This window comes from Amblyomma mixtum, chromosome 1 (assembly GCF_055824585.1).
Source record: "Amblyomma mixtum isolate Tamu chromosome 1, ASM5582458v1, whole genome shotgun sequence".
Lineage (NCBI taxonomy): Eukaryota > Metazoa > Arthropoda > Arachnida > Ixodida > Ixodidae > Amblyomma > Amblyomma mixtum.
Window position 1 is genome coordinate 221,868,382 of NC_143012.1, and position 23,113 is coordinate 221,891,494.

The 23,113-nt window shown below is 46.9% G+C and overlaps 1 protein-coding gene across 1 annotated transcript; it reads right to left on the reverse strand.

The window, feature by feature from the left end:
• Positions 1-1,298: 1,298 nt before the first annotated feature.
• Positions 1,299-14,270, reverse strand: LOC149370989 (uncharacterized). Its single transcript, XM_089564201.1, has 5 exons — positions 13,089-14,270; positions 5,457-5,531; positions 5,205-5,365; positions 3,824-3,925; positions 1,299-3,276 (listed from the first exon to the last, which is right to left on the reverse strand). The coding sequence occupies exons 1-5, from the start codon at positions 13,638-13,640 to the stop codon at positions 3,060-3,062; spliced, it is 1,107 nt and encodes a 368-aa protein (XP_089420327.1). The 5' UTR covers positions 13,641-14,270; the 3' UTR covers positions 1,299-3,059.
• Positions 14,271-23,113: the final 8,843 nt, after the last annotated feature.

The window sequence follows — 23,113 nt, forward strand, 5'->3', positions numbered from 1 at the left end:
ACCAAGAGCCCCAGCTGCAGCCTTACCAATGTCAAGTATGCTTGGTCATCAAAGGCCACTGCAAATGGCATTTTTAGAGTGGCTACAAGGGCCCTCACTGTTTAGTACCATACATATAGACATAGCCACTAGCTCAGCAACCAGCAGGAGTTGTGATTATAGATACAGGAAATCGGAGGGATAGACATGTTCACAGAAGGGTGACAAGGTAGGAAGACAAGGGATGGGAAAAGAAATTAAAGATATTTACACAGTATACAAAATAATATACACACAGCTGTCACCACACTTATCTAAGGTGCTTGAGCAGTGCTTTGCGGACCAAATAAAGTGAAAATTAAAAGCAGGACAGATAGCACCCGAGCTTGAGCACAGTGGCATAAGCATACAAGTGACACGGGCAAGTACCGTGCCCAAGCCTGCCTGTGGCGCTACACACACATTATATGAGTAGCCTTTGTCAAAAGTTTAAAGACCTTAGCAATACTAGCTGGGGGGGCTCGTTATTGCATATTTTGGTTTGGTTTATGGTGGTTTAATGTACCAAAGCAACGCGGGCTCAGGGACACCGTAGTGAAGGGCTCTGGAAATTTCGACCACCTGGGGTTCTTTAACGTGCATTGACATCGCACAGCACACGGGCCTCTAGAATTTCGCCTCCATCAAAATTCGACCGCTGCGACCGGGATTGAACCCGCGTCTTTCAGGCCAGTAGCAGAGTGCCATAAGCACTCAGCCACCGTGGCAGCTATACATATATATATATATATATTTTTTTTGTAAAAGGACTTATCACTAAAACAAGCAGCACACAGTAACAGAGAAGGGGTAAGCACAACTCGAAACTGTTAATTCACAGCGGATGTGGGTGAGTATAAGTCAAATAATCAAGAGGGAGAGGAGGAACCATACATGCATGCGGGGGGGGGGGGGGGGGGGGGTGGAAATCAGAAGAGGGAAGGTGAACACACAGGTGCCCCCCCCCCCGCATACCATCTAAAAAGGCACTTTCATTCTACTAAAGTGATGGGGTGCTTATACACTCTTTCGCAGTTTCCTTCAGCCTCGCTTTACACATGATCTTGACCCATGCCATTTCTTAAATCGCGATAGTTATCATTAATACAGCCGCCAGTTTGGCCGATGTACATTTTCCCGCACATAAGAGGTATCTGATTCACTATGCCCACAGCACACCTAATGGAACTGCATGCTTCTTTATACATTGTTTCTTTTTTTTGCCATGTTGGGGTCAGTTTAACAGCACAAGGGAACAAGTTTTTTGGGGGCAGAAAAAACCATAGGTACTCTGTATTTCGCTGCAACATGCTTTAAATTGTATCCTACCTTACGGGTATAAGGGATGACGACTGGTCTACTTTTCAGTTTGCCCCCTGCGCTATGTAATATCTTTCTTGTGGAACGGGGCAGAGCTTGGACTGAAGCTTTTGACAAGCCAAAGTGCTGAAGACGTTTAAATATGTTGGCGATTTTTTTAATTATTTTAAAGAAACAAGTACCCTCGTCTTACCCACAAACAGTGGAAGAAGTTTCTAGTTTTAAACTATATGGGGACTGTTTGGACTTAACCCATGAGTTGCTGAATGCAACAGGTTGAAGCTTTTAGATGTTAACATAACCCGTAATGATGAAAGTGTTTGTTGGATGTAATGCCCTCGCGTACAAAAGGAATTATTGCCCTATGATTCCGTCCATTCGAAAACTGTTATGCGATCACTCAAACATGCCTGGAAGCGTCACTGAAAAAATCATGCTGCCATAAAGCGGAGCAAAGGTTTCAGATACAGGTTTGGAAGTTGGAACAAGCTGGCTTTCCGACTTCGATCATAAGCACCGTTGCAGAAGCCTCACCGAAAAAGCTGAAAAAAGAAAGGAATAGAAAAAGCACTTAAAATGGTGCTACCAAACAGAAAAGTAGACCAGTTGGATCCCTTATAAACATAAGGTAGCACACAATTTAAAGCATGTTGCAGTGAAGTACCAAGTACCTATGGTTTTTTCTGCCCCCAAAACACTTGCTTCCTTGTGCCATAAAACTGACCTCAACCAGACAAAGAAACCAATGTATAAAGAAGCATGCAGTTCCATTAAGTGTGCTGTGGGCATAGTGAATCACATACCTCTTACGCGCGGGAAAATGTACGTCGGCCAAACTGGCTGCTGTATTAATGATCGCCTAGCAGACCATAATCGCGATTTAAGGAATGACACGAGATATCATTTACCACATCATTATAAAGCCTGGGATGAAAAAGGCAAGATCATGTGTAAAGTGAGGCTCAAGCAAACTAAGATATTAAACAGAAGTAAGGACAAGATAGCCCGTGAACTGGTCAAGGCATTTCATATCAAAGGAAATGGTAGTGAGTGTATAAGCACCCCATCATTTTATTAGAATGAAAGTGCATTTTTAGACAGTATGCGGGAAGACACGTGTGTGGTTACCTTCCCTCTTCTGATTTGTATAACCCACGCCCGCATGTATGGTTCCTCCTTTCCCTCTTGATTCTTTGACTTATATTCACTCATATCCGCTGTGAATAAACAGTTGCGAGTTGTGCTTAACCGTTCTCTGTTACTGCGTCTTGCCTGTTTTGGCGCGAAGTCTTTTCACGAAAAAAAAAAGTTTACAGAGCCTGAGGGGTTTGCTTCTAAAGCTGTTCTGTGAAAGACCTGCAGCATTGTTTCAGAGAGGCAAGGATGTAAATCCCTTCTTCAAAAAATATAGAGACCAGGCAATGCACAACAAGCCACAGTGCATGGCCCTCAGCAAGACCTCCTGGGCCCTCTACTTTTGACAGTGCATCCACACATGAGGACAATAGTTTTCAGAACACAAAGATTTTAGAAAAGCTTAACTGCTTGGCAATCTAAGCATGCAGCCATAAACTGAAGACTGAGCTTTGCCCTTCGTGGCTTGTCCTTGCGTCTCTCAATGCTTGGCTGTGCCGCGATGCAGCGAGAAAATTCATCTTTATCGTGGTTTCAGCATTCTAAAGGCCTTCATGAGCGCCTGTACCTATTACTCACCAAATACGTCATTTGAAAGTTTCGCATTTGAATGTGTGCAGTTTCAACGTCGAGGGCACTGAAACTAATGTTTGGCATCCTGCATCAACCAAGTGAGGATACAATGAGGCTGTGCAACATGCGTCGGTCCTGTTTTCGGCAGTCTCGACCTGGACCGCCTTTTCCACCTTCACAACCTGGCACCAGTAGGTCAGGCACCTCGCAAGAGTCCCCTTTTCATTTCTCCTGCACAGCAAACAGCACTAAGAATTCGGTAATTGCGACTTATATTGCAATGTCACTGTGGTATGATTACAGCACTTATTTCTCACCATTTTTAAGGTTAATGAAATGTGTCAAGTCAGCATCAAAGCTCTGCGAGATATATTTTTTAAAATTTACACCACAGCTATTAAAAGCAGAGCAGACCTTCGACATTTTGCAAACTGGCAGCTTGTTTTATGCAATCGTCAATGACAAATTGAAATTACAAATCCTCATTTCATACGAACCACGCCTGATTCTATTAAATATGAGCCAAGATCTTTTTATACCCACTGTAATATGATAACATGCTTTGGTCAAATGTCGGTCCCTTTAAGGAAGACCACATGCATCTGCATGCAATTTATCATAATAGTGGCGGTTGCACACCTGACGGCTGAAGTTGCTGCCAGTCATCTTTCAAGATGCACACAATTTATGGGCACACAAGAAATCTCTTGAGCACACTAAAAAAGTACAGGGGACACTTGAATACGAGCACCAGTAATAGGTTTGCTCAGCATCATACCGAGATCTCTGATAGGTTGCAACAGGATGAGCTGGCCGTTGGTGCGTTGCATTGGAATCAGTGCGACCTGCTTGCGACACTGTATCCGGCTTCGTCTTGAACCTAAGCAAAATGACCACACATGCCTTCAGTTCAGACCTGCTCTTGAAAGGGAGAGTCTGTAATGTTTTGTTACAAAAAAAAGAGGAAATATCGAGTGCATGTGCTCGGGGCAACTGAACTACAAGGACCCATTCTTTACTGGTCCAACGAAAAATACAGTGTCGAATGTGCCCGACTCCACAATGGTCTTGTAAAAGCAATGTAGAAGATTGTTATGAAGAATTTTTCTACTTATGGATGTGCTCACTTTTATGCATCCTGATGAGCTGGAAACCATCATAAGTGAGTGCAATAGCAACTGCACACTGGCAAAATGATGAATCAAGAATGAATATGAACCGACCTATGAGACAGTAATTAGACAGCTTTAGTCTAGCTTAGTGAGCACTTGTGTTTGCACATGCGAATCCGCTGGAACACACTCATGTACAGTCTTTGTCAAAACTATACAGTCCAAGGGGTCTGCTTCTGAGCCGTGTACCGCGGCCCCTCTAGCATGTTCTTGGGCCCCAACTCACGAAGGCAGCACAAACTTAGGTCCTCAATGCTCCCAAGCTTAGGACTGTCAAATATGCTTAAGAGCCTTGCTACACAGCTTGAAAGCAAGTCCCTTGGGCTGTATTATTTTGACAAAAAATTTACATCTTCTCGATGAAAATTTTAATTAACTAAATGATGCAAAGAAATGTGGCACTCTCCAGCAATGACAGTACAAAGCATTTCACTTGGCAATATGAACGGAGCATTGCCTGTCATTTTGCACATTTTCACGTCACAGGACGCATTTAAGAGAGCGCAAGCTTAACAAAGATACAGTGAATATTTGTGAAATTAAAGAACGCTTTGTATTAAGCAACATGTAATAAAAAATTTATCAAAATGGCAGCGCGGTGGGATGCACCAATAACGTCGAAGTTTTAATGCAGAGAGGCACGACAGCTTGTTTGACACGATCGTCAATGATAAATTAAAATACAAATCCTCGTTTCATACGAACCATGCCCGTTTCTATCAATATGAGCCAAGATCTTTTAATACCCACCGTAATCTCATAGCATGTTTTGGTCAAATGTCAGTCCCTATAGGGAAGAACACATGCGTCTGCATGCAATTTATCATAATAGTGGTGGTCGAACGCCAGATGGCTAAGCTGCTGTTAGTCCTGTTTCAAAATACTACACACAAGTCATGGACACACAAGAAATCTCTTGTGCACACAAAAAGAGTACAGGCAACACACGAAGACAAGCACCAGTAATAGGCTTGTTTAGCATCATACCGAGGCGATCCTTGACAGGTTGCTATCGCATCATCTGGCTTTTGGTACATCACAACGGAATCGGTACGACTTGCTTCCGACACTCTGACCGGGGTCGCCTTGACCCTAGACGAAGTGAACATACGTGCCTTCCGTTCTGACCTGCTCTTGAAAGGGACAGTCTGTAATGTTTGTGACAAAGAAAAGAGAAAATATTGAGTGCATGTGCTCAGGACAACACTTCCACAAAGAGCTGTAATCAAAGTGCCTTACAGACGTTCCAAGATGAAGTGTAGGGTATGGATTTTCTGGCGTGGGACCACCATCGACAAAATGAATGGAGCATACCTGTTGAAAAAAAAAAAAATAAAGTGTGCGAATGGTTACTGATATTTGCAAATTTGTCACTACTTTTTTTCACGCCAAAAAGTGAAATAAATGGAAGCTAAAAGTGCACTTTCTCATTCTTTTTTCGACCCATGGTCATTAATAAGCACTGAAGTGATCATGGGCACTTTTCCTTAATTTGTTTCTTAAAGTGTCCCTGAAACAGTCTGTACCGAGGGTAAGAAAAGCAAGACACAGACAAATATTGAATCACCCTCACGCACAAATGTTCGATCCAGCTAGTCTTGAGCCAGACACATCAGATTAAAAACGGTCAAGACACATCGGAGATTAAAAACGGTCAACTTCCTTTTAACTCTCAACTCATACAATGGAGAGACCAAAAAAAATAATAAATAACACTGGCAGTTGAGCCAGACACATCGGAGATTAAAAACAGTCAACTTCCTTTTAACTCTTAACTCATACAATGGAGAGACCAACAAAATAATAAATAACACTGGCAGAGATTGTGCTCAGCCACCCCTTTAAATCTTTTTCTTTTAAGGCCACTCACATCCCCCCCCCCCCCCCCCCCCCCCCGCAAAAGAATAGAGGAGAGACTGGAAGGGACTGACACGGTGCCCTCTCCAGATAGCTGTGTATTCCAGAGCCGTCCACTAAGCACCTCTTTCTTCTTTCACTGCCTCTGTAATCCCTTTTCTCACAGAGTGGTTGCCGTGTCCACTAAGAAGTGAGACAGCTACTGTGCTGTCCGGCCATCAAAACCCATTTTCAATCTACAGTTGCCAGCATCCCTGAAGCACTGACTTGAGACTTCATCTCCGGGACCACACAGAAACACGCACCAAAAAACAATCTCTTGGCAAAGCTAAAGAAAAACAAATTACGAGGAACTTTAGCGGCTAAAGTGGTGAAAGACGAAAGCCTGAGTGCTGCATTCTGCTACGCGACTGTTCACTTCACATTCTGCTGGTGCATTAATTAACTGCCAATTAATGACGCTTAAGGTCCGCCTTTAGGAGTGGAACGCGACAGCGTGTTGTAGCGCTGCCAGGCAGTCCACAGAACGCCACCACCCGTTCGGCGCGATGCGTTGCCCTTTGAATGCAACGCTTTTTGGGGAAAGGTTCTACGCCTTGCTCATGGGTAAATTGGTTTTTGAGGAAAGGAAATGTATCTGTCTCTCATATCTCGGTGGACACCTAAACCTCGCCGTAACAGGAAGGGAGGAAGATGGAAGTGAACGAAGACACCGTATTCACTAGACGCGCCTTTGTTCATTCCAAACCATCGAGCTGGCATGGCGGAGCGGTAGCGTGCTCGTCTCGCACACCGGAGACCGGGGTTCGATTCCCGAGCTCGGCTAATTTCCTACTAGGTTTTATTTATTTATCTGGTCTGACTTGAAAGGTTAATTAGGCTAATTGGTTAAGTAAGTCCCACTAACTTGGAGCATCACTATACGATCCCTTTAATTGGTTGCATGGTTAGTAGCCAACGTACAACTGGCCCCGTTTGAAATTCGCGCACTGTGACGTCACGACCGTATAGACCAATTGAAAAGCGTGACATTTCTGTCGACAACTTCTGCTTACAACGATGAGGCATTAAAGGCTTCCGCCTTAAAAATGTCGGATCTCTTTCCTGTATTTTTTTTTCCTGATCCCAGGAGGAAATGTGACAAAGAAGAAGTTGTACACAGAATACACACACACATGCAGTGCACGCAAAAAGAAAGAGAAAAGGTAGCGTCTAGAGTGCAGTCTGATGGCACTTTTATCAATTAGCTTTCCAAGTGTCGCCTGCCAGCGCAGCAGCAGCGCACTGCACCTCATGATGCTTATGTTTCAGTCGATACCTTTACTTTATCAGTCTTTTCAATTGAAAAAAAGTCTTTTTTCACTAATGTTTTGCTGTTTGTATTTCATTTTAGCCCACCCCTTCCCTCCCATCACCCACTCCCTTGTACAGCGGTGTCACCCTATTCTGTGTCCACTCCTGTGGGACTGCGGCCTCCACTATGACCTTGCTAGTACACTCCCCTACCTTTGTGCCTGCCTATGGACCCAAGTTCTTGATTAAGGCCATAGGGATGTCACTACACCCTGGTACAATTTCAGTGGCCACCTGAGTGGCCGCTTGTCCCAGCTCGTGATATGTTGGCCAGCATCGCAGTTCCGCCCTTACAACCTACCGCCCATTGTCTAGGACCTGCCTATGATCATTACGATATGGCAGGATAATGTCTTCAGTTCCCTGAGATGACCATAGCCATTCCTCCAGGAGCAACACACATGCTGGACCCTGTTCTGGCTGATCATCAGGGGATTTACGACGCGCACCTAGAAATGGCTTATGTGTGCCAGCTTTTATCTGTCTCCAAAATTCATCTCCAAAAGTGGACATTCATCTGAACTAGTTCAGCTGCTTTTCTCTTACAGACTTGAACTACAGCATCAGTGTCATCTGTTTTATTTAGTTGGCGATGCCTCCGACTGGCCTGTTCATTATGACTGCATCCACCACTTCCTTAGCCCACCTTGCTTTCGCTCTGTGACGGTGTTGCCCAGGGGCTGCGCTGAGACTCAAAACAGCCTTCACCTCCTCCACCAGCTCTTCATCGGTGTCCATTACACAGGCCCGTTCTTCCGTCCCCGTGCCATCGCAAGTAGCTCTGGATCAGTTGGCTTAGGCGGTTTCTCTTGATGCTGTCCCCTTGTCTTCTGGTATCCCTTGTGATATACCAGCCAGATTTGACTACGATCACTGCCCAGGTTGCCTGTGCCATCTCCATCTGTAATCATAGATGATAGTGTCTCAAACAGATGCTCTGTCATGAGGGCATAGTAAGTACAGGAACTTCAGTCTCGAATCGCCTATGCGAAGGCTGAGTGAAATTTTGGGGTGCAACTTCCCACCCCGAAACCTCTTCTTTCTACGAGTTCCATCAGCATGCGTCCATTAGAGTTGGTCCTGCCATCCATTTCTTCAGTGTGGGTATTGAAGTCGCCAACAATCAATAACTCATGATGCTGCAGCAGCACGTCAGCATTCTTACATAAGCAGGCGCATGTCTTGTGGGTTTGGTTTATGTTTTATGGGGGTTTAACGTCCCAAAGTGACTCAGGTTATGAGGGACGCCATAGTGAAGGGCTCCGAAAATTTCGACCACCTGGGGGTTTTTTAATGTGGACTGACATCGCACAGTACCGGGCATTTAGAATTTCACCTCTACTGAAATTCGATTGCCGTGGCCGGGATCGAACCAAACTCTTTTCAGCCAAGCGCCATAACCACTGAGACACCCCGGAAGGCTTTTTTTTCTGAAGGGCCCTACACCTACAGTAGAGGATAAAAAGATATTATATTTTCAATATTTTTACATAAATTAATATTATTTCAGAAAGAAAAAAAATAGCAATTTGTTTTTCTGGGTATATTTTGATGCAACATCCTCTTTTTCTGCTAGGAGGTCTCAAAGTAGCTGTTTGCATTCAGTTTGTTTTTCATTCTCGTCCATTCAACGGCACCTCCCACTGCGTTCAACCACCTGGGGTCCTTTAACTTGAACTGACATCGCACAGTACACGAGCCTCTAGAATTTTGCCTCCATCGAAATTCGCTCGTTCTGGTTGCTATGTGTTCCCGGTCGGAGGTACACCACTACCAGGGCCACTGAGAGACTCACAAGCCGTTCCATTAACCACATGTGCCCTTGACACTCTGGTCTAACTCGAGTCCATTGTTGCGACTCTTCCCACACAACTGCGATACAGTCTCCTTTGCTCTCTCTGCTGCGCCGGTTACAGGTTTCCCATGTCAGACCTCACTGTTTTGGTGAGGCCTCTTTCCCTAAGGTGGGTCTCTGTCAGTGTCATGATGTTCACCTCATCATCATGCATGAGTTTTGCGAGCACCAGCCACTTCACCTCTCGCCTGCCTCACTGCATATAAAGAAGGGCGAGTGTGACCTTGTTCTGCGGCCTCCTTGCCCTGTGAAGCTTCCTTAGCCTTGTCTCCTTCCCATGCCTGTACTCTGCTGGCTTGCATAGTCCCTGTCAGCAATGGCGGTTGTTGCCCAATTGCCAGGTGCAGCTTCTATTGGTGTCGAACACGGTTCCACCTGCCCTGAGAGTTCATCTGCCTGAACACCTTTCCCAAGGCCTCCATCAAGCTCTGCTCACCAAGTGCCTGCCTTTCTTGAACTTGACAGGGTGGGCGTGGCCTGCCATGTGACTGACAGGTCCACCCTAAAAAAAAAATGGCTGAGGCTTAGCTAAGGTTAAGCCTAGTCAGATGCGAAGCATATTGATGGCTAGGCTTGGTAATACATGGCTTTCCTTGGCTGACGTTCATCCTGCTCTTCATCGGTCTCTGTGGCACGCTGAAGCTTTCGCTTCTCGTTCAAATCAGCCCTGCTTCTAGGCGGCATCCCAACACCTGGCCGCCTCGTAAGTGCCCGCAGAGCGAGGCAAGCTCAGCTTTATACCGCTGCTGTAGCGTCACGTGGTCAGCTGCAGCGCCTCTGATGTGGAGCCTCCACCGCCGCGGCCGACCGCGCGAGCCGGCAGCCCATCTCTCCTCTGCTGTGACGTCACGTTGTCACGTGGTGTCACGTGGTCAATGGTAGCTCCACCGCCACGCTCGACAGGCTGTAGTGTAGCTCTAGTAATATGCTTCGCATAAAAAAAAAAAGCATGCACATCCACCCAGTTTTTTCCCCATATGCTGTGCTATCTGTTCTGAATAATGGACACCTTTCAGGCCAGCTTTTATCTGCCTTACAATCCAGAGGAATTCCACCTGTGGTCCAAGTTGCTGGCACACTGTTTGTAGCACCATGTTCCATGCATGGCCTCTGTCATTGGCGTTTTCTAAGTTTTCAGCAGCCTCTGGAACAGCACATACAACCACATTGCTTCGAGAAAAAACTACAGGTTCATGGGCTGATCCTCCCTTGCAAACATTCTACTTCGGCCTGGGGATCAGAGTTTCTCTTCATGTTGTAGTACCAGTATGTAGTATGTACCAGACCAGTATGTAGTATGATGAGGCGTTCATCATCCTTGTGAGCATCAAATACAGTCTCCGCTCAGTCCACCGCATCCCGTAATGTGGCATGCAGTTTGGTCTGGAACATCAGGTGACTATCCTTGCGAGCTACAGCAAGTGCACTCTCGCCAACCACAGGTACAGGTAAAAGAAATATGAGAGGGAACACCGGAGCGCTTGGCCTCCGCGAATTACAAAACACCGCCACCAGCAGACGATGAGAATAGGTGGCACCAGGGGACATGCTTGGCAAGAAGCAGCCGGCTATGCTTACTTTGCATGAACCTTTACCACCGATTCTCGTCATCTGTTGATGGCAGCATTTTGCAAAGCACAGAAGCCAAGTGTTCCCTCTCATATTACTTCTAGCTGTACTCAGCACTGTGTCTTCAGCGGAGGTTTTGTAGTCCCGCTTCCCTCATTTCAGGCTTTGTGTTGGCTCTGGTGAGGCTCCATTGGGTCTGACGCAAGCTGCCCCCACCTCTTGCATCCTACTGGGCCTTGCCACTTATCGTTGTTTGAAGGTACACAAGACTCTGCTGTAGTTGCCCACTGAATTGGCTGATGCTGAGAAGTCTCAGAAGCTGGAAAGCTGCTGCTGTTGTTTGATTGCATATACAAAGGAGTGGTCACAACTGTGTCGTCTTCCACAGCTACAGGTTGCTCGTCTCGTTGAGCTGGGTCTCCTGCCTGGTCCGGTGATCCTTCCAAAGCAGCTTTATAATATGATCTAGCCTTCGGCTGCGAACACTTCTGTGAACTCATGTCGAGAGCCTCCTACTGATGATGATGCAAACTCAAGTCAACAAAAAAATTGCGCCTCTCCCGTAACCGAGAGTAGAGTAAGCATGAAATGTTTACGGGCCTAACACAGGCTCCATTGCTCGGCTTAAGCAGTTGTGACGGTGGCGGCATTGAAATGCAGGACGATGCAGAAGCGTACGCGGATACGACGAGACGCAGGCCTGACAAGAATGTATATGCAGCGCGTTCGAATACTCCGCGAGCGTGTATACATCTGCCTGCCAGAGGGGGAAAGGGCTTGAAGGCCAAGCGGCCGGTCTTTTACATGCGTGAGTGTGGGACCGCAGCGCCATCCTTGGGGAGGGAGCGAAAGTTTTCTGCCGAAAGCCCTTCTAGCCCTCTTTCTCTAAGCGGCCTTCTCTCAAAGCCCCTAACAGATCACGTATGACAACGAAGTGTATTGTGGCATGTATGTGCTTTTTCCACGCGTTATTAGAAATCGGAAATTACAATTCCGTGTGTTATCAAATGAACAGCTCGACTGATATCTTGATAAACATTGAGAAGACACTGGCAGCAGTTATTTTTTGTGACTCGTTTGAAGAGCAACCGGTGCTTGTATGCCGGTCCCGTAGGAGGGCTTAGAGAGTCTCGTACAATCTCGTTAAGTCTCGTACGGTGCCCGGATGTTCTCGTTTCAGAGCCCAGATGAGTGGAATTCAGAGCCCGGATGAGTGGAATTCAGTGCCCGGATGAGCGGATTTCAGTGCCCGGATGATGGCTCTCGGTCTCGGCGTGACGTCAACACAATGCCAACAACGGGAGCTAAAAGCATTTCATGCTTAAAATTCTCCCAGACTTTGGGCTGCCTCTCCAGGCACCCATTTTTCTTGCTGACCAGCTACCATCAACTGGTCCACAAACTGCTGGAGCTAACCTAATTAGGCATCCAGGGCCCTTTAGTTGCAGGGCTCCAAGCTGCTGCATCTCAGTTCGTAACTCTTGCAACTCCCTTTCCTTGGTCTCAAGAGTCGTCCCCCATCTGGCAACTTAGTCCTGTAGCTGCAAATAACAGCTAGAACAAGCTCTCCTGGACGGCTGGAGCCATCTCTCCCTGGAACAGGTTGATCTGTACCCACTGACGACATTTGAACACCTACGCCTTCCTGGCCTCCTCTAGCTCCTCAAACGGTGCTGCCTGGAGGTTGAGCCATGCACCACATTTGGGGCATATGCTACCCAGTTTTCATTGTCATTATCAGTCTGCCCCGCCATCTGCCCCATGACTTGCCCATCACACTGGAAAACACGCAAGGACACATGCATAACAGGCCACTGGCTCTGGTTATGGCTTATGATTGATCTCCATTGTAAAAAGTGCTATAAAAAAAATAGGGCATTAATTAGAGCGCATACAGGCGCTGGCATATAGAATGTGCCAGCTTATTTTCACGTCCTGCTCCCAGGTCTTCTTATGGTACAAATGCATGCACATAACACGCTGACATGATCTAGCTTCCTGTGAGAACGCGAAACCGTTCGTGGCAGCAAGCTGTGGGATTTCCCAACTAGACAGCCTCCAGTTTTAGTGGCATTACTGCATGCATGCTCTTCAAGACAGACTGAAATAAGATGGGCACGGGACAAGCGCTTTCAAGGAACTACGAAAACACCGAAACTAAATTTCCTCGAACTATGAAACATCTAGCCCGTTTGCAAGTTCTGTTAAACCATCCTATGGTGATGTAGTAAACTTACCCTGGCAGAGGTTCCAGGATCGAAACTTTTTCTCTGTAAGTTGGCTATCCAGCCCTTGCGGATGAGCTTGTTGTGCTCGCCTTTCGGGAAGCAGTGCATAGCGAATGGACGCAGACATGGGCAATCCTTGTGAAGTTCGGGGTGATGAAGCTGACAGACGGTCTCATCCCATACCTTTAGGTCTCTATCACAGTTCTTACAGACCACAACAGCGCATGTTTTGCCCCTGCCTTTCCACATCTTCTTGCAAAACAAAATTTCGGACTCGGTAGAAGCAAAAGCCGATATCGCAGTGGACGCAGCATTCCGACCCTTCTTCCTTCTGTGTTCCTCGCGCCTTTTCTCGAGACGAGCGGCGCGTTCTTCTTCGCTTTCTTTCTCAATGCGAGTTCGCTTGCGTTCTCGGTCGTTCTGCTGTCTCTTCTTTCGTTTCTCTACGGTTTCGGCCGCCCGGCGTTCTCTGAAGTATCCGAGTATGTCTGATCTCTTGGACTTATTTCCCAGATCTTCTTCGGCCACGGCGTAAGATGTCGATGGTTTGGGATCATCCATGTCCTATTTCAAGCACTGCAATAGTAAATGTATCGGCGAAACGAGCGCATCTGAGAGGAGATCCCGATGAAGACGGCCATGGAGCAAGCGCGCCAACGGCCTTGCCGGGTTGCCTCGCCACTCGACAGATGGCGCACCATGTCAACGCAACTTCTCGACTCGCTTCTGCGAAAAATTTGCACGCCGCCGAGAGCAGTTTTCTGTCCATTCCGGAAAATCTAGGCAAGTACCGATGTTGAATCACTTATCAGATAACGTAGACCACATTTTGCTACTTTGTGAACATTATTTCAGCTCGAATGGGGTAGTAGATTTTACATAGGAATTTTCTAAAACCCGGCCCTCAAATATTCAAGACCCTGTATTTCCAACTAGCCTCAGTAGTAGCTCTTTTGACTATAATATGTTTATTCATGAACAAAAACGTCTGCTATCAATTTTCGAAAATGTACTCCATTGCGATATAAAAAACAATATTAGAGTTTGTATTGAATGATTACGCAGGTGGCACCATCTCTTGGCATTTTGACAAAACTAGTGATTGGCATTGTGGCGGCAAATCTAAATAATTTACTTTCCTCGCCCAGAGCTACGAAGTATGCCGCGAAGTTTCAAATCAAGACACACGCTTATTTAGTATTATATTTATCGAAAATCACCACCCCATTCCCGCCTCAAAAGCTGGCTCGTTTGCTGTGAAACAGCGCACAGAGCTTGCATATAGCGGTTACTTCCCTCTCGTAGTAAGTTTGACAACAGTGCTTACCCGGTTTGGTCGCGCATGAGCCGAGATCGCGGAACCGAAAGCAACCAATTGCGAAGAATTTACGCCGGAGAACAGCAGTGGCGTTATCAAAGGACCCTTGCACCGCTCGCCTCAGCGCCTTTCGCGTAGTTGAATTTACCCGCATGGAGAGCAGATGACGCCGCCGCCCTTCGGCGGAAACACGGCGTTGATGGCGTTTGGTCCCTCGATCTCGGCACGGACAACTACGTGTTCGCATCACGCGCGGCCGCACCAGGTAAGTACCGTTATCAAATTGGCAACGAGATAGAAGTTACCGCACTACGCAAGCCCTGTGCCCAGTTTTACCGCAAACGATCCAGCGGTTCAGATGTGAATTTAAAAAAAAAATCTCTACGGTAAAAAGGCTCAATACTATATGTAAATGTGCTTATTCTCTTCTGATGATGAACGCCCAACAGCCTGAAGGAAAGATATGAGCTAAATTATTCATAAAATCTATGAAAGGCGCAAGAGCAAGGTGAATTTTGAATATACAGGTATACCGGGTGTTTGAAATTATTCAATACAGATTTTTATTTCGAAAACACGGTGAAAGATATACTTCGGTACGGTGTCTGTAGTTGGATTTTACGCTAAGGCAGACATTATTTACGAGGTAGAGTGCAATGAAGACACTAATAATTAACTAAAATTAACTTAATAACTTTTCAATTTTTGGTTTTAAGGAGCAAGGTTATATTGCGAAATTGAAGGCCATTTCAAAATAAAAGGCGAGCAAAATTTTTTCAAATTTCAGAATCGGCATCATATATGCTTCGAGATACTACCGAACGTGGAAAAAAACGCTTTTGAGAGCTTTTCAATTTCTCTTTCCCACGCTGCACGCTGATAAAATGAGAGTTCCTTGGACAAAATGAGGACGGAGTTTGCGGCGTTTAGGACGTAGATGATGTTGACATGAATCCGGCTGCGATTATACGTGCAGCGACGCTATTTTATCGAAAAGTACTGGAGGGGACACGCGATAGCTTAAATGAGCTAATGCCAATATATACAGAATTGGTCATTCTAAACTTTACACTCATACGTCCCTGGGAGTTCTCATACCACTCCTTGCTCAACTGTGCAGCGGTTATAAGGAATGCGCCATCGCCCTGCGATGGCAGGTGCTGTCACTGGTGGCTCTTGAGTGACCCAAGTTGTTCTCCCCGAGCAACCTCTCGCGATCAACCATTAATTTATGCCACCTGCCAGTGTGGTGTAGTTTGCTCACAATCCGGTGGGTAGGTTTGATGACCCCAGAAGGTCACGTGACATAGGTGCCCCCCCCCCCCCCCCCTCGGTTGCTTCACCGGGGGTGGCTGCCTGGGCCATCTTACGTACGCCACCATATTTATCGCTCACAACGCCGACAACGGCGCCGCCAGAATTTCTGCGTAACGGAGCCTTTCTGTAGGACAGGCCTTAGTTTTGAGGAAAGGAATTGGCGCAGTAACTGTCTCACGTATCTCAGTGGACACCTGAACCGCGACGTATGGAAGAGTGGCATTTTGTTCAGGTGGGGGGGGGGGGCTCATGTTGTAGCGCGGCCTCCTCATGGAATTTCTGGAGGGATCAAACGCAAGAATAATAATTAACTGCATTGCCATTGACAATGCCAGTGTGTATTTTTTGTATATGTATTTTTTAAATAAAGGATGTATTCGTATGTTTAAAAATGGTGGCAGACATAACTGATACCAATGCTTCACACGAAGTCTAGAACTATAAGTCCGAAACCAGCAAAGCAGTGCATGCCGCTGATATGAAAAAACGTAAAGGCCATGAAATGTGAGCAAGTAGAGGACAAATATTTTAATGAATCTTTGTTGTTCAAGAACCTTTACATTTTTGTACATATGTTGCATATGTCCAGAGAAAAATCTCAATGACGCTGTCCTTCGTTCCACTGTACTGCACAGCAGCAGCTGTCACCGGTCATGTATTGCACCGAAATTTTAGTTGCAACAGCGAGCATATGTACCAGTGCACTATAGAACAAATCTTAGCACCATGAGTGCCGAGGAAGACGGAGCTTGCACTTGAGGAGGCGCCTCCAAGTTCCATTGTGGAAGAAAAGCATGTTCTTTGATCAGCTGGCACGCATGGTGTACTCCAGCCACCTTGGCGCAGTTTCTTTTGAGGGCTCGATGATGGATGGGCGTCTTTTTGCTTTTCACAGGCCGTCCCCGAGGACAGTGCGACAGCGGCGGGTGCGAACCGCTTGCTTGGCTGCTTGGCACACGTGGCTAGAGACTGTCGTTTCCTCGCAGCCTTTCTTGAACTTGTCTGCTTTGTCAGATATTTCGGACACCCGGGAAAAATACTGGGCACAGCATTCGACGACAGCACCGGTTTCTTGGGTGCATTCAAAAGTACCTTGCCGTCGAACTCGGCATAATACGACTTTAATACCATATGCTCGGGAAAGTGCTTCGCACAGACGGGGCCACTCGTTTGCAATATTCTACCTGCTCTGGGGATTGCCTGGCGCCAAAGTTCTAGGAGAGCAGGCTCCGACGGAGCTTTAAAAAGTGGCACTATGTCCGGACAACTCTGGTAGACTGATCTGCAGTTGGGTACGAAGCATCACTTACCCATAATCGCGTTTAGCCAGCTTCTGGACCCAGCTGGACTCCTCAGGTGTGCCACAGCAATAGCCAACACATCACAGCCACCATGTACAGTCAGGCTGGAATGAAACGCGAACACGCATATGTCATACATTTCTGCTTTGCAGCGAGATATATTCCTTTAGAACCTATTTTCGATTATGCATTTCAGTAGGCCCTATACCCAGACACATGAATCGAGCTAGTTGTACACTTCAGCTGAAAGTAGGCAGGTAAAATATTTTGTTTTCTTGACATGCTCTGTTCGCGTTTCATTCCGGCCTGACTGTATACGTACAGGCCGCGACGGCCGCCCACGGCGTCAGCCCGCGACACAAAAAACTAGTTCCAACAAACTTTGTTCGCGCAGGGCGACTGTCACAACGTAAAAAGCCGACAGCCTAACGTACACACCTTGTGATGCACTCTGACCACAATATAATCTTATTCCGTGAATCTGACAGCGCAAAACACTGAAAAACACAGCCTAAAACGGCAGCGAAAGTCGGGCACTCCGCTCAGCCGCGTCCGCCGCTGCGCTTGCGAATGGACCCTACAGTAACTCTAATGGACTCTAATGGACCCTAAAGCCCCGACCCTGCTCCTCAGCGCCCCCGCGTACTAGAGGGCGAACAAAATCTGTACGCGCTCTCCGCTGCGGCGGGCGGTCAGTGTCAACACCTAAATTATTCTTACACCGTGCTCTCCAACTGTTTTTGTGATTTTCACCGTCTGTGCGAGCAGAGCATTGACTGCGGATTGCCAGGTGGGCCGATAGTCAATTACTGTACGGCGCATCGTAGTTTGGTGCTGTTGAGGGTCAGCATGCCGGTGGTCCTGCAGGCTGCAGCTCTCACGCGGACGAGGAAAACGGCAGCCTTCGTAGCTGACACCACGAGGCCGATAACGGTGAGCTCAGCGGAGACACGAGGGACCGGCGAACGGTGGAGATCTGGCTTGGAGGGTCTGTGTTTCGCAAGGCAACATCATCAGCGCAAATGGAAACCGAGACGGAGTAGGGGAGGCTGCCAGGTGCGGAGGAGGGGAAGCGCGCCATGGCCAAGTTAAAAATGAAGGGGCTCCCTGCGGAACACCACACAAGACGGGCCGGGCGGAGCTGAGAAACCACGAAAGTGGAGGAGTCAGTGCTCAGGATGTGAAGACCTGAGGACGTCCAGGAGGCGTTTTCCACTTCTGGAGTTTGTGTGACTGCCCCACTCCCTATGGTGCGAGTTGCCCCCGCATAAACTAGTGCATCCCGCCCAAGACTGCAGGGTAGCTATGCGAGTGATGTTCCAGGCCTGGTTGGGGCAGTTGTGTGATCAGGTTATACACACAGCGGCAGGGCAGGGGTATGCGAGCAGCACTGAATGAACGGACGGACAAAAATGAGCGAACACGTATGGGAAGCAGGCACCGGGAAACCGGGCACAGGAATGTCAAACTGCAACTTTTCGTCCATTAGAACTACACAACACAAAATTTGCATCTGTCGTTAATGCTAGAAAATAACACGTGTCACGTTGTGCGCTCAGCCAAACCTCCGAAAAGGTCTTCCCTCCGCGCTCTGGCCAGTGCCGGCGCGTGGCTCCCGCGTGACGACACATTCTAGTAGCTGCAGCGTTATAATTATCACGCCCCGACGCGAGAACGTCTGCTCGCTGCTCCACCAACCGCCGGCAAGCAGGCCCCCAGGTTAGCGGTTGTTAGTTGGCAGACGGTCAGACAGGCGTCAAATTTCCCTTGCGACTGGATTACACGTCACTCGGGGCCGATTGCTGTGCGAGCGGAAATTCTGTAGCCGGCTAATAGTGAAAGTCAGTAAAGGACGTTCCACTCAACGCCTTTGTTTGAAACTAGCTGGGTTTCTTCTCTTTACTCATTGAGGAAACAATCGTATTGTCTTTGAAACATCATGTTTGTAGCCCTTTAAAATAATGGCGAATATTGCCGAAAAACGATTTCAATAAAGTAGTTTATCTAAATTGTTTTTGACATTACTGCAAACTATATACAATTAGTATGTGTGACATAATGCATGCAAATTGTAACTTGTGAGGTTTAACCTCCAGAAGCGACATATAGGTTATGATGGACGCTGCAGTGAAGCGCTCAGGGTTAATTAGACCACCCGAGGTTCTTTAACGTGTTCTAACGTACATACAGAACATAAGAACGGGATAATGCAAGGCAGCAGTCAGGTTTTTCTCAACTGATGGTGCAATTTATTTTGCCCTAAATGAGCTTTCTGTATACAGTAACCAAATAGCTGTCAGAGGCACTCGTATGCATGGCGCCGCAACATGCGAGTACATGTCATGTCAGTGCCCGAGGAGGAAGTGAGCTGACACTATATACGCACAGACAAGACAAAGGGACTCGCTGTGATGTCACCGCTAACGCCGACGACACTATTCGCAAGTGCAGGCTGAGACAATAGACGCGTGCTCCTGCTACGTTCAACAACAAGTACACCGAAACTGCTGTTCTTGGTTGTACCTTTAACGGCTCTCGCGTTTCAGGCCATGTCACCGTGCTACGCTATACGTGTATATACCGTAATTTCAGGTATACTGTCCGCAGCAACTGACTTAGAGTCCACGGCATAGTCCGCACTCGATACATAGTTTGCAGGGCCAGGTGTGCCATCCCATATGAAACAAGTTTTTCCACAAGTTGTGGCGAGTTTGGTGCTCTATGTCTTCGTACTTTTACGTAGTTCTCCTAAAATCTCGACGGAAGAAATCGTTGTTCTTAGATTCTTACCGTCCATGTAAAACTTTGCTGTGGCACGGTTGCCCTGCAACTTATTCGCGCACTCTGCCACCCTTAGATTGGAGGATGCGCTGATTGTTCTTTTCGGTGGCATCTGTAGCGACCGTGTTCGCGAGCTTCTTGGAACCTGCACTAATTGCACTGTCTTTCTGCTCGCGAGACACACACAAAACACTTAACAGCAGAGTGCGATGGCCACAGCGGATATCAGCAGGGCAACGCCCATGAGTTGTGAAAGTACGCTTTCGACAATACGTCCGTTTGCTTTATTTCACGTCCTTTTTCTTCATCGAGATAACAGCTAGGGCCAGTAAGTACCGATACAACTAGTCAGCTATGCGATGACAACCGAAACAAGGCGTAAGTACCGCAAAACTTTGCGAAAGAAGACGCTGGCCATTGCATGCTGCATTCAGTATAAGGAAAAAAAAAGTGTTGTAAAGTACGTGCCTATCGATAGTTCACCAAGCACACAATTTTCGCTTTTTAACATGTACTGCCTGCAAACCGCATAGTGGATATTACAGAATACTGTGTACAGGGCAAGGCGGGCAGGGCGATTTTTTTTTTTTTTTTGCTTGGGCTGCCCGCCATCTAGCGAATGGTTTGGTTTTGGGGGTTTAACGTCCCAAAGCGACTCAGGCTATGAAGGACGCCGTAGTGAAGGGCTAAATTTCGACCATCTGGGGTTCTGAGTCGTATCTGGGGCCATCTGGGGCTTCTGAGTCGTATAGAGGGTTCCGGCAGTATCCGTGGCAGTCCTTACCTTCGGAGAAGGGAGGACCACAGTTCCTCTTCCAAAAAATTTCGGACGCTGTTCAGGCACATGAGCAACATGACATGGGCAAAGAGCAAACCCCTGGAACTCTAAACTTTTTGACCACGGCTATACATGCGCAGCCAGAATAATAAGGAGCACGCTTCTGATTGTTAACTTTTCTCACGCATTGCGTAGGGAAAATATGAAGCTTCCTGGCGTTTATAAGCTAGAACATTGCCGGCATTTGCCGATATATGGAGTACCTCCCAAGTTTCGCTAGGTATAAGGCGATAGAGCAGTTGGATCTTCCGTGCACAGCCGCAAAGGTACAAATTCATTCGGGCTACCCAAACTGCATCGTTTTAGTAAGCTAAGTGTCCACAAGACCCAGAAATACAGTTTCATCACCTGGTGTTGCACAGGCGAACAAAGGCAGATGATTTCGTCCGAGTTAACCCTCTCTAGATCTGGTGGAAAAACACGGGTATAGATTTCGCAGAATGGCTCTGCACACAAGAGATAACCGAGGACAAACGTGTCTTACCTGGTGTCATTGTAAGTTGCACAAACAAGCAGAAGCCACATCTGTTTGGTCAGGGCGGCCACAGCTTTCAGACCGCAAGGCGCGCGTGCTATGGTTACACATGACGCGAACTATGCGAAACGTCGCAGTAGCCACCGTCTGCAATCAAATTCGGACAAGCCACAGCGCTCAGCACTGAATTTTGCATAAACTTGCACTGGGAAGGTAAGCTGCAGGGACAACATTAAACATTTGTGCGGAAACGTGCACTGGCTGTTAAACTCCAGCAAATACACCCACAAAAAGTGTCGTATTACCAGGAAGCCGTTCATCAGAATAACCTCACCTAGTTATGCATGCACAAAAGTTTGCGGGATGCGGATTTGCGGGAAAAAAATTATTTCTGCGCTGCCTCGGCAGACAGGCAGATTGTATTTTTGTAGCAGATGGAGCACGCATGTCTCCCCATGTTCCTATGCAGTTCCGTGATCTACTGTGCTTGAACTCCTTGCAATAAATTTTTTTCCGCGAATCCGCATTCCACAAACTCTTGTCCATTACTGTACGAGGGTTGCTCGTTAAAAATGTAGACCTTTGTAAATTAATAAAGCTAGAGTGGTCGTCGTCCGTTAAAAAAATAGCTGCATCGCTGGGCACGTCATATCTAACGGCAGGTGTGGTATCCTTGTCGTGATTCCGTCACGATTATTAATGAACGTTTGCAGCGCCTAGCATAGACAACAGTCCACATCAGCAGATGACAGCGGCTCACATCTTGATTCACAAGATCGGAATTTCACCGTCCGGGAAGTTTCTGATCAAGCGCAGATCAAGGTAAGACACTGCCATATGAAATTACAGCTGAGCAATGAGTCGAGTCACCTCCTAAAGTGTACGTCCTTGTAATGAGTGACGACCAGAAAGTGCACTTTTTGTAAATATCGTGCCGAGGCTTTCTTAATGCACACGGTGATAAAAACTTCGCGAATATATCTTACCAAGAGAAGAGATGCGGGTTAGGACTGTGAAGCTAAGATGCGCATTCGTTTTCAAACTTTGTTCTCGCTGTGTTCGAAATGAGAATGAATTACTTAATTTGCACGCGTCCAGTTCAGCGGCTGAAACTCACATGACAAAACGGCGAAAATAGCGAAGTAGATTTAAGACACCCTACTAAAAGCTCCTAGAAGCGGAAGCGCAGCGTGAAATATACGTTCAGGGACCGTTTAATTTTGGACAGCTCTGACTGCAGAAAGGATGATTTGCTTTTATTGGCACATGAGCAGCTTCGCAAAAGAGTGCAACGTGTATGCCAGAATAGCACATAAGCGCCATAACATATTCCAAAGTTAGGAGGGCGGCCGTCGAATGACAGTCAAGACAGCTGCTCAAGCTATAGTCCACAACAGGACCATTAGTGCAGCGGGGCGGTTATGTTAAAAAAATTTTCTAGGCGAGGTTAAAACAAATCAGTTTTAAACGCCATTAAACCGAGTATGACGTGCGAAAGCACTTCGTTTCGAATTAGCTTGACTATTGCCTAAACCTAGTATAGTGCGAAAGTTCTTGGTTTCGAATTACCTTGACTATTGCCTAAACCGAGTGTGATGTGCGAAAAACTTGGTAACTTGACTATTCTCTAAACCGAGTAGAACGTGCGAGAGCACTTGGTTTAGAACTAGCTTGACTATAGCCTAAACAGAGTACGACGTGCGAAAGTTCTTGGTTTCGAATTAGCTTGACTACTGTCTAAACCGAGTGCGACGTGCGAAAGCGCTTGGTTTCGAATTAGCTTGACTATTACCTAAACAGAGTACGACGTGCGAGCGCACTTGGTTTCGAATTAGCTTGACTATTGCCTAAACCGAGTACGACGTGCGAAAGTTCTTGGTTTCGAATTAGCTTGACTATTGCCTAAACCGAGTACGACGTGCGAAAGCACTTGGTTTCAAATTAGCTTGACTACTGTCTAAACCGAGTGCGACGTGCGAGCGCACTTGGTTTCGAATTAGCTTG

What these genes read in the sequence shown, in the direction of transcription:
- LOC149370989 (XM_089564201.1), bottom strand. Translation starts at nt 13,640, where the DNA reads ATGGATGATCCCAAACCATCGACATCTTACGCCGTGGCCGAAGAAGAT. An exon ending in ATCCTGGAACCTCTGCCAGG is followed by an intron (nt 5,532 to 13,088) that starts GTAAGTTTACTA and finishes TTTTTTCAACAG; the next exon opens with GTATGCTCCATTCATTTTGT. An exon ending in GCAACCTATCAGAGATCTCG is followed by an intron (nt 3,277 to 3,823) that starts GTATGATGCTGA and finishes TTTGCTGTGCAG; the next exon opens with GAGAAATGAAAAGGGGACTC.